Here is a 16,659-nt window from a genome sequence, read left to right as displayed (position 1 = left end):
GCATGTGTGTGTTTGTGTGTGTGTGTGCATGTGTGCGTGTGTGTGCATGTGTTTTTGTGTGTGTGCATGTGTGTGTTTGTGTGTGTGTGTGTGTGCGTGTGTGTTTGTGTGTGTGCGTGTGTTTGTGTGTGTGTCCAGGCTGATAGTAACTGTGTCCATCTTTTATCTTCTCTACACACCCTCCTGGCTGTTCATGAATTATTTACTCGGAAGGAATTCCTCTTTTAGACTAACAGCTTTAAAGCCACCGCTGCACTTTGATAAAGTCGCTTGCTGGTAGTTGCACCACGATCTGGAAGCTCAGCATGGGAATCTTGTAGGGTCTCCTGATCCAGTTCTCCTGGGTCCTGGTGTGACAACTCCACTGAAATCTAGTTTGGTGCTGAGCCCCTCACTGGGGTCTCGAGTGCATAAATACGGTGTTAGAGTTGAGGAAGTGTCAGCTCAAAACTGCATGTGATGATTTCTGCTGTTTGAGATGATGTGAGCTTGAAGGATGCGTGACGCTAATGATGCTGCACAGACACTCAACCCACCAATGTTCTCCAGATGTATTGAAACATACATTTGCTGAAGCCCCAGCACCGTTTATTCTGATCTTTTTTCACCATTTTTCTACATTATCACATTGACATTGTGACAACAACGTGGCAGATTTTGAAGCAGAAGGAGTTGAGAAGATATGGAGGTGCAATGCGCAGTTTGACCAGCAGCTTGAGAGTGTGTCGAACAGTAGCTGGCACCTGAGGGAGGAACACAAGGACAGTGCGACAGCACCTGTGGAGTTTCCTGTAGTAAGGTAGCACTACTGCGCTACATCTAGTAGCGACGAGTATGCTAGTCTGCACTAACTGAACTGCAGAGTGAGGAGTCGACCAGGAGATGCTCATCTCATCTCTCGGAACATGAAAATCATTGTCTAACTCTCAGCTGTCAATACTACAAGGTTATTTCATGAATCATCAAATAACATCAATATTAACTAAACACGTTTATTGATTTTCATCTACGCCAGCAGGGACAGCAGCAGAGCAGCGGCTCCGGCAGCCCCGATCCCAGTGACGAGACCACAGACGCGGAGGACAATGAGGAGGAGGACCTGGGAGTTCTGGATGACCAGAGAAGCATCATCCTCCATCTCCTGTCCCAGCTCAAACTTGGCATGGACCTCACTAGGGTGAGCCTCAGATTCTGTCCTGATCATTTATGTAGTAAATGGAAAAGAAAACCTCCAAACTGCAAAACTCACACCCAGGCTTTCTGTTTCTGTGTGTGGTCAAGACAGCAATACCAACCAGACGAGTGTTGACGCGTCATACGGTATAAAGTCACGGAAGATAAAGAGACAAACATGAAGGCGGTGCAGGACGATGAAATTAAAAACCAGAGGGCACTAGCGAGCGTGTACCTCAGCCAGGGTGAGGAGTGCTACAGCTAATAGGTCGTTCCTCAGCACACGTTCTTCCAAATTTCATCAAAATACACCCACAACTTTTTAGTTGATTTCTCCTTCTAACAGACATCATGGTCACATGACCTCCCTGCCAGAGGTAGTAAAAGCTTCACCCTGAGCGAACTCTTGAACAGATGCCGACGGTGCACGCAGGAGGAGCTTCCTCTCATATCCTGGATGCAGATGATGCACCTTCCCGCCCAGGAGAAACTAGCTCACTGCTAAGACCAGGCCAGCATCTTGGGTCCAGTCTGCTGTTGTTCTGGTGTTAATCTTTATTTCTGTGCTCCCAGGCTTTAGCTCCCATTTTGAGTCTTCCATCTCTGCCCCTGCTGAGGAGGATGTAGCCAGCAGTCAGATGGTCTGTGCTCAGGTGATTGTGGGGTCTCTTTCAGACCAGTGAGCTCAGTCTGATTACTGCTGGACCAGTGCTCACAGGAGAACTCCCTTATAGACAGTCAGCAAGGGGAGCACCTGAGATGGACGCAGGAGATTACATCATCCAAATCTCTTTCTACAACCACGTTATTCAGCCACTCTTGCTGGAAGCAACCATCTGTCATCTCTGCCTTCGTCCATCAGCTGTTGGCTCCACATCCACATGAGTCCTGCTCAAGGACGTGGAGATGGAATGAGAGGCGTTGATGGTATCATGTGGCCCTCAGCTGGGGCTCTACTGACACACTAAATATGGCAGCCAGGTTTCATATGGACGATCCAGTTGCATAACAGACTTGACTTTATATAATCTACTGCCTGAAAGTGAGTCCCATCACATGACATGAAGCCATAGCACATTTCGCGTTGAAGCTGCTAGTGGACTGGTGGTGTATCGGCTCATCAGTGTCTTAAGGTGTTCGAGGGAGGAAAGGCTGGAGGGGGGCTGTTGATGGATGGAGTGGACCAGGATAATGATGTTTGTCAGGCAAGAAAAGAGAGCACTAATGATTGATTCCACTGGAACACATCCATCTTTCTCTCTAACACACACGCACACACACACACACACACACACACACACACACACACACACACACTGCACATACAAAAACAGCAGTCAAACAGCTGTCCATCTGTGTTACTGTATTGCAGCTTCATTGACTGATCATCAGTCTCTAGATGAGAACTGTGTGTGTGTGTGTGTGTGTGTGTGTGTGTGTGTGTGTGTGTGTGTGTGCAGTTATCTCACTTTGCTGGGAGAGACCGTACCCCATAGTGCTTCTTTCGTAACGGTTGATCTATTTATTCATGCAGATGTATCTGCCAATCACGTGGCAGCATTGCAGTGTATTTAAACTAGTGCTGGTCAGCAGCTACTGTTGATGGTCACACTGGCCATCCGACCCAAGACTCCATCCAGTATCCACAGGGTCTGGATGCAGATCTTACTGTATGTGGCTGTGATCGGTCTGGTTTTAAGAACCAGAAGGGTGAAGAGTTTCCTCAGTATCGGCGTGAATATGACCCCGCCGCTATGCTGTTTATCTGGCTCAGCTGGGATAGTGATGCTCTGGGATTTTAGAGAACATTGCTCAATCGAGGACACGACTTGAGATGGACGAGCACCTAGAAGCTGCATCAGTCCGACTGAACAGGTGCTTCCCTTCACTTACACTTCATTTACTCGCATTTCCAGAAGAAAGCAGCACACAGCAGTGACCTCGGTGTTCTTCGGTGGCGTTCCAAGGCACTGGATCTGAATCTCATCAAACGCCTTTGAGAAATGAGACATTTTCAGCTGAAAACTCAGCAGGCACTGCGTGATGGAGTCATGTCAACATGGACCATGAAGATTCTAGTCGGTAAAGAATGACAGTTGTTGTAGGGACAAAGGGGCCACCACGTGGGCCCATAGCAAACAATGGAGTCAGACAAACACTGATGTCTCACGGGTTCAGATCCATTTTGGTGAAGCTACGTTTTCCCCCTGGACCAACGTAGCGAGTGAGCGTTCTGCTGTGAGACTGGTTCATCTTCTGAGTCATTCAGTGGAGCTGAGAGAAAGACATACCTGAAATATGACAAGAAGACAAGAATAATAGCAATAATAACAGTAAAAGTGGAGAGGTTGCTCAACATTTAAGTTAAAGGTGTAAATGCCTGTTTGATTTTCCTCTGAATCTCCGTCATCTCTGTGGCTCTCCCAGGTGGTTCTCCCGACATTCATCCTGGAGAAGCGCTCTCTACTGGAGATGTACGCCAACTTCATGGCTCACCCCGACATGTTCCTGTCTATTACCTCCGGGTCTACGCCAGAGGAGCGCATCATCCGCTTTGTTGAGTACTACCTTACTGCCTTCCATGAGGGTCGGAAGGGGGCTGTGGCCAAAAAACCCTATAACCCCATCCTGGGTGAGAACTTCCTCTGCTCCTGGTATGTGCCTCGGGACCGTGTTCGCTCTCTCAGGGCGACCAGTTGCTCTGGTCCCCACTCAGTACCCAGCACCACACCCGCCACTACCGGCTCCTCACAGAGGGGACCGGGTGGCTGCGGCCGGGGAACTTCAGACTGTTACCTGGTTCGGTTTGTGGCCGAGCAGGTGTCCCACCACCCACCTGTGTCAGGCTTCTACTGTGAGTGCAGGGAGAAGAAAATGTGTGTCAACGCTCACGTATGGACCAAGAGCAAGTTCCTCGGCATGTCTGTTGGAGTCTCCATGGTTGGAGAAGGTAAGAGAACACGCATCCATGCTACCAACCAAACACCCGATATTCATGAACAGGCTGCCAACTCATCTTGATGGACCCACAACCTTGAAATGAGATTGCACTTGTATACGGCTTGCACACACACACACACACACACACACACACACACACACACACACACACACACACACACACACACACACACACACCATCGTAATATTAGTCCAACCATTTGCTTCAAGAGTTTTCTTAGAATACAGTCTGACAGCAGTGAAACTGAGTGGTGAGTGGATGAATACGGCGTGGTTCAGTTCGATGTAGATCCTTGCACCTTTAGCCGGATTGTCTTTTCCAGGTGAGCTCTGGGCCACTGAGAGACAGGTTCACAGTTTGTAAACTGGATAAATTTGCTGTAGTTTGTTGTTGGTAGCTGTGGAACGCTGTTAGCTTCAAGCTAAATAAACGTGACTGGCACTTCCTGCATTGTGGAGTGACAAAGAAGAGATGCAGGAGGGAAAAACATTAGTGAGCTCAAGACTCCTGTTAGTGACACGTGGAAGGCAAAATACACTTTTTGGGTGAAGTGCCACTTTAAGTCCGGTCCAGACCAAAGTGCATTGCCTTTATGAGACGAAATGTCACTGTTAATTGTTAAGACTGCTTTGAGTTGTGTGACATCAGCATCCACATGATGTTCATGTTCTCCTCTCTAATTAATGGCTGAAGAACCACGTGTGTCTACCGCAGGGACACGCTGCCAACTGGTGCGAACATCATTGTTTGACACACCGCAGCTGTTCACCACTGACGCACACGCGCATGCATGTGTGTGTGTGTGTGTGTGTGTGTGTGTGCTATCCTACCACATTCTTTAAACATGTTTCCCTGCCTCCCCTCTGAAATATTAGTACTAGTATGTATATTTTATAAATAGTACTGAGGTAGTACAGTGACTCCCAAGCAGTGTTATGGAAATCGTGTGTACATGAACACTGGGTTGTGTGTTGGGGGGGGCACTGTGGTCATGGCAGCCGTGGGCAGGTCAGTAAGCTGCAGCAGTAGTTATGGCAGCTTCAGTCAGTCGTTAGCTGCAGAGCAGCAGCAGAGCAGCAGTAGAGCAGCAGCAGAGCAGCAGTAGAGCAGCAGCAGAGCAGCAGTAGAGCAGCAGTAGAGCAGCAGTAGAGTAGCAGCAGAGTAGCAGTAGAGTAGCAGTAGAGCAGCAGTAGAGCAGCAGTAGAGCAGCAGCAGAGCAGCAGTAGAGCAGCAGTAGAGCAGCAGTAGAGTAGCAGCAGAGCAGCAGTAGAGCAGCAGTAGAGCAGCAGTAGAGTAGCAGCAGAGCAGCAGCAGAGTAGCAGCAGAGCAGCAGTAGAGCAGCAGTAGAGCAGCAGTAGAGCAGCAGCAGAGCAGCAGTAGAGCAGCAGTAGAGTAGCAGCAGAGCAGCAGTAGAGCAGCAGCAGAGCAGCAGTAGAGCAGCAGTAGAGCAGCAGTAGAGCAGCAGCAGAGCAGCAGTAGAGCAGCAGTAGAGTAGCAGCAGAGCAGCAGTAGAGCAGCAGTAGAGCAGCAGCAGAGCAGCAGTAGAGCAGCAGTAGAGCAGCAGTAGAGTAGCAGCAGAGCAGCAGCAGAGTAGCAGCAGAGCAGCAGTAGAGCAGCAGTAGAGTAGCAGCAGAGCAGCAGCAGAGTAGCAGCAGAGTAGCAGCAGAGTAGCAGCAGAGTAGCAGTAGAGCAGCAGTAGAGCAGCAGCAGAGTAGCAGCAGTAGAGCAGCAGCAGAGTAGCAGCAGAGCAGCAGCAGAGTAGCAGCAGAGCAGCAGTAGAGCAGCAGCAGAGCAGCAGCAGAGCAGCAGTAGAGTAGCAGCAGAGCAGCAGTAGAACAGCAGCAGAGCAGCAGCAGAGCAGCAGTAGAGTAGCAGCAGAGTAGCAGCAGAGCAGCAGCAGAGCAGCAGCAGAGCAGCAGTAGAGCAGAGCAGCAGCAGAGCAGCAGTAGAGTAGCAGCAGAGCAGCAGCAGAGCAGCAGCAGAGCAGCAGTCGAGCAGCTGCAGAGCAGCAGTAGAGCAGCAGCAGAGTAGCAGCAGAGTAGCAGCAGAGTAGCAGTAGAGCAGCAGCAGAGCAGCAGCAGAGTAGCAGCAGAGCAGCAGTAGAGCAGCAGTAGAGCAGCAGCAGAGTAGCAGCAGAGCAGCAGTAGAGCAGCAGCAGAGCAGCAGCAGAGTAGCAGTAGAGCAGCAGCAGAGCAGCAGCAGAGTAGCAGTAGAGCAGCAGCAGAGCAGCAGGGATACACATTAATCACACATTAATCACACATTAATCACACATTAATCACACATTAAACACATTGATCACATATTAATCACACATTAATCACACATTAATCACACATTAATCACATATAAATCACACATTAACCACATATTAATCACATGTTAATCACACATTAATCACATATTAATCACACATTAATCACATATAAATCACACATTAACCACATATTAATCACATGTTAATCACACATTAATCACATATTAATCACATGTTAATCACATATTAATCACATATTAATCTCAAATTAAACACATTAATCACATATTAATCACACATTAATCACACATTAATCACACATTAAACACATATTAATCACACATTAATCACATATAAATCACACATTAATCACATATTAATCACATGTTAATCACACATTAATCACATATTAATCACACATTAATCACATGTTAATCACACATTAATCACATATTAATCACACATTAATCACATGTTAATCACACATTAATCACATATTAATCACACATTAATCACACATTAATCACACATTAAACACACATTAATCACACATTAAACATATTAATCACACATTAATCACACATTAATCACACATTAATCACACGTTAATCACATATTAATCACACGTTAATCACACATTAATCACACGTTAATCACATGTTAATCACATATTAATCACACATTAATCACATATTAATCACATATTAATCACACATTAATCACATATTAATCACACATTAATCACATATTAATCACACGTTAATCACACATTAATCACACGTTAATCACATGTTAATCACATATTAATCACACATTAATCACACATTAATCACACATTAAACACACATTAATCACACATTAAACACACATTAAACACATTAATCACACATTAATCACATATTAATCACACATTAATCACACATTAATCACATGTTAATCACACATTAATCACATATTAATCACACATTAATCACATGTTAATCACACATTAATCACATATTAATCACACATTAATCACACATTAATCACACATTAAACACACATTAATCACACATTAAACATATTAATCACACATTAATCACACATTAATCACACCTTAATCACACGTTAATCACACATTAATCACATATTAATCACATATTAATCACACATTAATCACATATTAATCACACATTAATCACATATTAATCACACATTAATCACATATTAATCACACGTTAATCACATGTTAATCACATATTAATCACACATTACTCACATATTAATCACACGTTAATCACATATTAATCACATATTAATCACAAATTAATCACACAGTCCACAAAGTCCCGACTGTCCTGGAACTGTTTGAGATCTGCAGCAGACATGAACCCTGAAGCAAAGCTGCTCCTGTCACTGCAGATATACCAGCTGCAGACACACACACACACACACACACACACACACACACACACACACGCAAACATCATCTGCAAATGTGTGATTCTGCCTGAATTCTGTTTTTACAAACATGAGTTGTGAGGTGACTCCTCCCGTACCTGTCCTCTCTCTCTCTCTCTCACACAGGTGTGCTGTATCTGTCGGAGCACGATGAGGAGTATGTGTTCACCCTCCCCTGTGCCTACGCCCGCTCCATCCTGACCGTGCCCTGGGTGGAGCTGGGGGGAAAGGTCACAATCAATTGTGCCAAAAGTGGATACTCTGCCACAGTCACCTTTCACACCAAACCTTTTTATGGAGGAAAAGTGCACAGGTGGGCAGGGAGACAGATGATATATTCCTGATGGAGCCACTCGTTGCATAGATTGGCATCTTTGAAAGGCACCAATAGGTTGATCTTGTGACCTTCTGACTCTCAGTCAAAGTGGCTAAAGATACGGCCTTCGGTATCTTCACTACGCCACCGCTGGAATACATGCTCAACATATCATGGTGAAGAGGACGAGCCGGCTGCACACTGATCGATGAGTCATTTATAAGTAGTGCATCAAAATAGAGGTTGTGGTAATAAGATGCACCAGTAGAGGCAGCACAGCTCTCACATACGCGGGAGGAGTTTGTCCAGAAGGATTTCTGCCAGAAAGTCTTTCCTACACAAGGCCAGAGCCTCGTAGCCCGTGGTTCAGTTCTGAAGGGATATTTTATTAAAAAAAACCTGAACCTCACAACACAGCTTGATTATGAAACTTAGGCATGTGTTTTTCCTGACCAAAGGGATGAGAACTGCATGTTCAAACATGCCGTCTAAGTGTAAAACAGGTCACTCAGTTTCCTGGGTGCGGATCCTGTGCTCGACCCTTTTTTGGCCCATGTGGGTTTCATTGCTCCACTTCTTTATTTAAAGCCATCCTGGCAGTTTCACGTCAGGGAAAACTTCTCCTGTGTAGCCTTTTCAGCAGTGAACATGCATGTGTAGGTAACAGTTTTTAAGGATAAATGCAGTACACTCAAAGAAGAACATACAACCGTGACATGTGGCTCTTAGTCTGTGTTGTACCTGTGAAGGCAAGGCAGTTTTCTTTGTAGCCCATTTTCCCCACCAGTTTGTCTCCAGGCTTCATGGCATCATAACAACATCCTCTGCCCTCAGAGCCTCACATCGACTGAGGAGAAACTCCATAGAAAACCTTTAACAGGGAAAAATGGGAGAAACCTCAGGGTGAGGAGGGGAGGAGGATCCCTCACCAGGAGGGACAGACGGACAGGAGATGTTGTTACAGACAAGAAAAGAGTTTATAACACAGCATGGAGGAAACATGGAAAGAGTGTGAACTTGTTGGTGTTGGTTCTTACAGAGTCACAGCTGAAGTAAAGCACAACCAGACAGGGACCCTCGTGTGTAAGGCTCAGGGGGAGTGGAACGGGATGCTGGAGTTCACCTACAGCAACGGAGAGAACAAGGTGATCGACACCTCCAAGCTGGCAGTCATCAAGAAGAGGATCCGGCCGCTGGAGCAGCAGAGTCAGTACGAGTCTCGGTGAGTCAGACACGCTTTCCTTACAGCCTCAACACTGTGATGCCCACTTCCACGACGTCCACGCTCCCCTCGCCTGTGGAACGTCCCTTTAACTGGCACCTAAACTGAAGGGTCCAGTACTTTCACTCGGTTCTCACACAGCCTCGCTTCAGAACTTGAACTTCAACAGACCTCCAACTGCAACTTTCATGTCTTTCAGTAAAAGGTCAGTGTGTATCTAGTGACATCTAGTGTAGAACTGGCAGACTGCAACATCTTCATGAGTGGGCTGCAACGTCCTTCACGTATTCATATATGAGATTCTACTCTGACAAAATTAAGGTTGCCAACATTTGTATCCAGCACCAGAAACCAGTTACTCAGGATCTGGACTTGGCCTGCTGGGATATTTGTGAGCCTGCAAAAGCAGGAGCGCAGAGGACGGAGGAGAGCTCAGTCTCCCTGCCTGCCGCGGAGCTCTGTGCTGGGGACATGCAGGGCTCCAAACATGGGTCCCGCTAACATGGCCACGCATCACTGACCACACAGACACGCAACGCTGGCAATATAGAACAACTGTCCTCTGTCCAATGTGCTGGTCGCCATGACGACCACTCCGCTGCAGTGTGGTCACACATGTGCTCACTGTTGTGAGGAAACTCAAGAGGAATATTTGACCCCAAGTTAGCAGGAGACCAGGGGTCGTGAGGTCACATTGTTATAACAGATTTCACTGGCTGAGGTCCGCCACAATGTTCCAGAGACATTACGATGTTGGATGTCTACAAGATGGCTTCTGAGATGTAAGAATGAGGTTTGTTCTTGTTCTCGTGTCCAGGCGTCTTTGGCAGCATGTGACTGCGTCTCTGAAGGCTGGAAACATGGATGCCGCTACAGAACACAAACACCTCCTGGAGGAGAAGCAGCGCAATGAGGGCAAGCAAAGAGCTGCCTCCAAAACCCCCTGGAAACCCAAATACTTCATCAAAGAGGTCAGGACACACACACACACACGGGCATGCACACACACACACATGCACACACACACACGCAAACACACATGCACACACACACACACATGTGCGCGCACACACACATGCTCACATGCACACGCACACACACACACATGGGCATGCACACACACATGCACACACACACACGCAAACACACATGCACACACACACAGGCGCGCACACACACGCACATGTGCACGCACACACACACACACACACACGGTAAGTGATACTGATGAACTGTCTAGTTACTAACTGTCTAGTTTCTAACTGTCTAGTTACTGTCTAGTTACTGTCAAGTTACTAACTGTCTAGTTACTAACTGTCTAATTACTGTCTAGTTACTGCTACCACCCAACTGATAACAAGCAGTGAAAGGGTGATGATCTCTTCAACTACAATTTCTCACTCATGCGGAGAATTGTTAGATGATGAAGATCATTTGAAGTGAAAAAAAATTTGTCTTTATTGAGTGTGTGTGTGTGCGCGCGCCCGTGTGTGTGTGTGTGTGTGCACGCGCCCGTGTGTGTGCGCGCCTGTGTGTGTGTGCGCGCGCCCGTGTGTGTGTGTGTGTGTGTGTGTGTGTGTGTGCGTGTCTGTGTGTGTGTAGGGTGAAGGCTGGGTGTACCACAACCCTCTGTGGAAGGTTCACTGACCAGCAGCCTGTGAAGCAGCTCTGTCCCGGAGGACCAGCAGAGGGATGAGGGCGGAGGGTTGGCAACGAGGTAGAGGGGAGATGGAGAGAGAGAGACAGAGAGAGAGAGAAGGAAAGGTTCTAAAAATGACCAGAGGCCAAACCTCCAGTCAGAACCAGCCTGTTCTGCTCTCTGATTGGACCAATGGCACACAGGACCAGCGAGTACTGGGACAACAGTGTTCAGACCCTGAAGGACCTGGGCAGGACCACTGAGCAGGACGTTTACAAAGACGGAGTGTAAACGGCCACTGCCCTCTCACTTTTTTAGAGGCGTAAGGGATCATAGTTGAGCGCTGATCCATCGGACCCCCCCACGTTTCAGCACGCATGTGAACAGCAGATTAACGGACACTTTGGTGCTCGGTGTTCAGTGCCGCGCTCCCTCCAGTCAAAGCAGATGAGAAGCTTCCTGCTTTGATGGAGGACCAGAGCCAGAACCTTGGTGACCAAGCAGACTCACCAAGTATTGCATTGATGGAGGGAGAAACAGACAAAGAGACAGAATCAGGAGGAGGGGTAAACATGGAGCCCTCATTTGTACACATAGAGAGCTCTGAACTCTGCTCAGGACGCCATTTGTGTTACAGTATTTACATGAAAAGAGACTGTTTCTGATCGCCTGTCCTGCTGCAGCTGCAGGCTGTGTCTGTACGGTCTGGTGATCAATGCTCCAAGTGTTTTACTAAATAAATACACTGAAAAAAAGACACCACCCCCCCCCCCCACATGCCCAATGGTACAGTCTGTGAGGTTTGTGATCGTTGCATCTCTGCCTTTTTATGTTTGCACAATGTTCTGAAAAACAGTTTGGTGGTGTTGTATAGCGCTGCGTGTGTGTGTGTGTGTGTGTTTGTGTGTGTGTGTGTGCGTGCGTGTGTGTGTCTGTGTGTTTCAAGCGTATTAGAGTGAATTGATAAACTATGAAAAACAACCTTGGACACATTTTAGAGAATCCATGCAGTCTAGAATGTAAACTGGGTTCATTTGAGGGTGGAGCTGCTGCCATCCGGCACCACGCTGTCGTGGAACACAGTAAAACTACTGCAGTGTGACGTCCTGGGGTCAGGTACACTGTAGTATTAGTATTTTTTTAAAGCGTTTCTAGAATAACTTCCTGTTGGTTGGCGGGTATTTTTACACTGATGAAGAGGCTCTTGTTCTGTCTCTGATCAGAGGAGCTGCATCGACGCTCTCATGTACTTCCTGGTTGACTCTACAGGCGTCCATGCTGGCCTGTATGTTTACTGAGACGATCATTTTACAGAGTAATGTTTACATTCAAAGTTGGAACGCTAATCTTAGCTGCACTGTGACACCATTTCAACAAAGTAATAAGATAAATGAAAAGTATACAGCATTCTTAATTCGGCCGTTCATGTTCTGGCTTGAATTTATCGACTTCATCTGAATTCTTCAGTCAGTAACCTTCAACTCCAGGCTCTATTTTGGAGGCTATCTTGAAAATCTATTTATTCATTCATGTACTCATTAATCAAACCCTATTCAAGCCAGACTGAAGCTAAGCTAGCTGATCTCACGCATCTGCTGCTTCACTGCTGGATGAAAGCTCATCGCCGTTGGCGTTGCAGCATCGGCTCCACCCGCGTGCTTACAGGAATATTCATTCATATATGATATATTTTTGACCAAAGTTCTAATTTTTTTTCTCCAGCCACAGTGGTGTGGTCTTAAGAGTTGGCCTTCCACTGCTCCCTGGCTCCGCCCCCCAAGGTGTAACCAGCCAATGACATTTCTTCTTTCTCCAAAGACCTCCCTCAACGTTGCTTAAACTTGAACCTCATCAGTTACACGTCCAACAATTCATCAGCTTTGAGAGTTTTTTTTTCTGAAAGTTTCACACTTTTAGACTCTGACATTTTCCTGGCTGGGAGGTGTGGCCGAGCCTGCTGGATGTTTGCCTTTGTAACCTCTGAGGACCGTAGTGCACTTTGGAGACCAGATGATGGCGAGGCCGTCGGGTCACCAGCTCTCAGCTTTACAATGACATGCCTGGAATATGTGGAGCGTCAGACGTAGGATTGTGATTCCTGTATGTTGTCTCTTTGTTTTATCGAGCTTTGTCAAGTAGCTTTATGAAACAAACTGAAGTACTGTGCAGTAATCAGCAGTATTCTGATCAGTGTCCTTTGTATGTATTCCAGCTCTCATGTAGAATCAGTCTCTTTTCTCAAGTGATTTTAAAAAGCCAAGAATCCAAGTCACACTGGAGGCGGACCGGACCGGACCGGACCCCGGTTCGACTCGGTTCAGATTGTGTGAGGACGGCAGGGAGACAGGGTTCTAGAGAACCTCTGGGTTTGAGGAAATAAAGGTCACTCATCCAGCCTGATTGTTGTCTGCCTCTTGGGAAAAAAAACAACTTTTACTGCACTGAATGACCAACTTAGTCATCCAACAAGGTAACTCAAGTTAACGTGGTAGCTTGATGTGACAAGGAAACTAAACAAAAAGCCATAGGGATCTCCGCCGCGGCTGTGATGCTGAAGGATCTAAGCAGCGGCGGCTGAGGAGCAGCAGTCCTTTTCTCCTGGGTGCAGCACAAACATTGTGCTGTATCCTACTGCCATCTGGTGGACACCATGATCAGATCAGCTCAGTGACTCCTGACCATCCTCATCATCAACTCAGCGGAATGAGGATGACGGTACATCACCAACGATGACTAGTTTGTACTTCATGAAGATGACCAGCTGATCCATCAGGAGCTTTCCAAACTTGGGTGTTGAGAACAACGAATATTTGAAAAAATACAAATAGGAATACAAATGAAGTACAGAATCCTCTATTCATGTTGTTATATTTTTTTGCTGTTGCTAATATCTTGTAGAACAAAACGGAAATGATGTGCAGGAAACATCCACAATGAGCGCCATCGAGAAAGGAAGGAGTAAAGGTAGGAAATGAGAGAAAAGTCTTGTTCTGTAGACATACATGTAAACTTATATGTAAATATAATATTACCATAAATAATCAATATAAGTAGAAACCTAGTCATTCATGGGGAGAGAATCCCATCAAAGCAGTACTTATGGACCTGTTCCTTAACAGGACCTCTAGTCCTCATGGTACCGTGGACTGGTTCTGGGGCTGATGTGAAGGGTTGGGGTTATGTGGTTTAATGTTAGGATCCGGCTCTCCACTATGCATGCAGGGTATTAAAACCTGTTCATAGTTTCAGGAAACCCAGAAACAAGTCTGAAAGTGCAGCTGTGCTTGAATGAGACGGTAGTTCTGATAGAACCATGAATCCAGCCAGGAAACGTAAACCCATCCATCCCTCCATCATCCATCCCTCCATCCATCCCTCCATCCCTCCATCCATCCCTCCATCATCCATCCCTCCATCCATCCCTCCATCATCCATCCCTCCATCCATCCCTCCATCATCCATCCTCCATCTATCCATACCTCCATCATCCATCCCCCCATCATCCATCCCTCCATCCATCCCTCCATCATCCATCCCTCCATCCATCCCTCCATCATCCATCCTCCATCTATCCATACCTCCATCATCCATCCCCCCATCATCCATCCCTCCATCCATCCCTCCATCATCCATCCCTCCATCCATCCCTCCATCATCCATCCTCCATCTATCCATACCTCCATCATCCATCCCTCCCTCCCTCCATTCATCCCTCCTTCCCTCCATCCATCCCTCTCTCCCTCCATCTTCTCCCTCTCCTCCTGTTGAGGGTGGTGGGGGTGGAGCCTATCCCAGCAGCCTTCCCCCTGGACGGGTCACCAGTCCATGGCAGGGCCAACACATAGAGACAGACAACCATTGGCTCTCCCAGCCACGCCTACGGTCAATTTAGAGTCTGGATTAACCTGGTCCCTCTTGATGTCTTTGGACTGTGGAGGAAGCTGGAGTACCAGAGAGAACCCAGCAGGAACAGGGAGAACATGGAGACTCACCCAGAAAGACCCCGTGCTGCAGCGGGGGCTCCACCCACAACCTTCTTGCTGGGGGCCACAGTGAGGACCACTGCTCCACCGGGCCGCCCCCAAAACGTAAACTCCTGAATTCAAATTCTCCTTTTTTTTTTTATTCTTCAACCAGCTTTTGTCCTGCTGCTGCAGGAAGAAGTTTGAACTGATGCCTTGTAACCGTAATCATATCCCCCTGTTTCTGTTGGGTGTTTGGTGTCTCAGGGTTTCTGTACTAGAGGGTAGGGTTGTAGTCAAGACCACCTGAACCAAGACCAAGACACAACCAAGACCAAGGCTGGGTGAGACTGAGCCAAGACCAGAGACGGTCTTGGGAAGGGTCCCTTTGCTGTATTTACAGGCCTTTTCTTCTTCCGAGTTTCTTGCATCTATAATCATTATGGTTTGTGAAGCCAAATCTAGTTGTATTGATTTAGCTTAGATTCTGGTAGTGTTCAGTAGGAACTGGTCAAGCTGCACTTGACGGAGTTCTTATATCCAATCACATGACAATACAATACCACCATAGTTTTGGTTTGAGTTATCCTGGTGACGTTTTGATTCCAGTAGGTTCAGGACTGAGACAGACCAAGAACAAATGCAGTCAATTCAAAAAGAAGACCTAAAACCTTTGAAAAATGGTCTTGAGGTGGATCTTGAGACCAGGACTGCGCTCAGTACTGTCAGGGTCCGAATGTTTAGGAACAAGAAACGCTGGGTGTGGAAGGCCAAAAGTGAATGCATTTACAAAAGTAACACAAAAGGACCTACATGATTTTTACAAAATGCAAAAGGCAAAATAGCAACAAGTCACCGAAATACAAAAAAGAGACCACCTAACACAAATCACACACACAAGAGGGGGCCTTGGTGCACGCGAGCTGACCCGAACTCAGAGAGGGAGGACAGGGCACACAACAACAGTTACCTGCAGAACAAATTCAATATCTTAATCAATAACGTGACTAAACTGATTAACTAATAATTACAGCAAAGCAAGAAATGTAGTGTCCAAAATAATTCAGCTGGATCCAAGCCCCCCCCCACACACACACACACACACACACACACACACACACTTCCTGTGCCACCGTAGCCATCTTGGTTGGGGGCGTTTCCTGTTGCTGGGGGAGGTCTGGTTGGATCCACAAAAGGAAGGAGAGGCATTATTGAACCAAGCAGTAAAACTGATGATAAGCGATTATTGAGTCCCCACTTTCATGTCCTCTGAACTTCCTCTTTGGTTCAGAGCTAAAATTCTAAAACTGATCTGAACTGATGGTGATTCTGGTTTGAACTCTTAAATTCCTCTTCTGACAGTTTCAGCATTTTTACTGTTCACTTGATTGGTTTAACAGTTCTGTTTCCAAACTTGTGATGTGTGTGCATGTGTATGTGTGTGTGTGTGTGTGTGTGAGAGAGAGAGAGAGAGAGAGAGAGCGAGAGAGAGAGACACACACACACACACACATATGGCTGAGTGTTGTTGGGTCAACACATGAGGCTAACGGTGTATTGTGAACGTGAATAGCGCTCAGCAGCAGTCGAGGGATTAGCATGAGAATGGTGTGTGAGTGCTGGAAGGCCAGTGCTTCGTTTCTGTCCCGCTGCAGCTGGATGCTCTCTCTCTCTCTGAAGCTCCGCTA

General features: G+C 46.7%; 1 protein-coding gene across 3 annotated transcripts in view; it reads left to right on the top strand.

Annotated features, from left to right (window-relative positions):
* The window catches only part of LOC147253927 (oxysterol-binding protein-related protein 10-like), a 46,593-nt gene extending 33,208 nt beyond the window's left edge, over positions 1-13,385 (top strand). Inside the window, exons 7-12 of one of the 3 annotated variants that reach the window (XM_086219292.1) lie at positions 1,019-1,177; positions 3,601-4,123; positions 7,959-8,145; positions 9,188-9,370; positions 10,188-10,341; positions 12,732-13,385. In XM_086219292.1, the coding sequence (XP_086075418.1) occupies positions 1,019-1,177; positions 3,601-4,123; positions 7,959-8,145; positions 9,188-9,370; positions 10,188-10,341; positions 12,732-12,848 (1,323 nt within the window). In that variant the 3' untranslated portion in view covers positions 12,849-13,385. Of the gene's footprint in view, positions 1-1,015; positions 1,178-3,600; positions 4,124-7,958; positions 8,146-9,187; positions 9,371-10,187; positions 10,342-10,972 lie in introns of all 3 variants that reach the window. The other 2 variants (XM_086219291.1, XM_086219293.1) reach the window with 2 other exon arrangements.
* Positions 13,386-16,659: the final 3,274 nt, after the last annotated feature.

The sequence above is a fragment of the Aulostomus chinensis genome, chromosome 11, assembly GCF_037954235.1.
Source record: "Aulostomus chinensis isolate RoL2024-O1b breed Wild chromosome 11, RoL_Achi_v1.0, whole genome shotgun sequence".
Lineage (NCBI taxonomy): Eukaryota > Metazoa > Chordata > Actinopteri > Syngnathiformes > Aulostomidae > Aulostomus > Aulostomus chinensis.
This window is presented reverse-complemented; position numbering and strand designations above follow the sequence as displayed.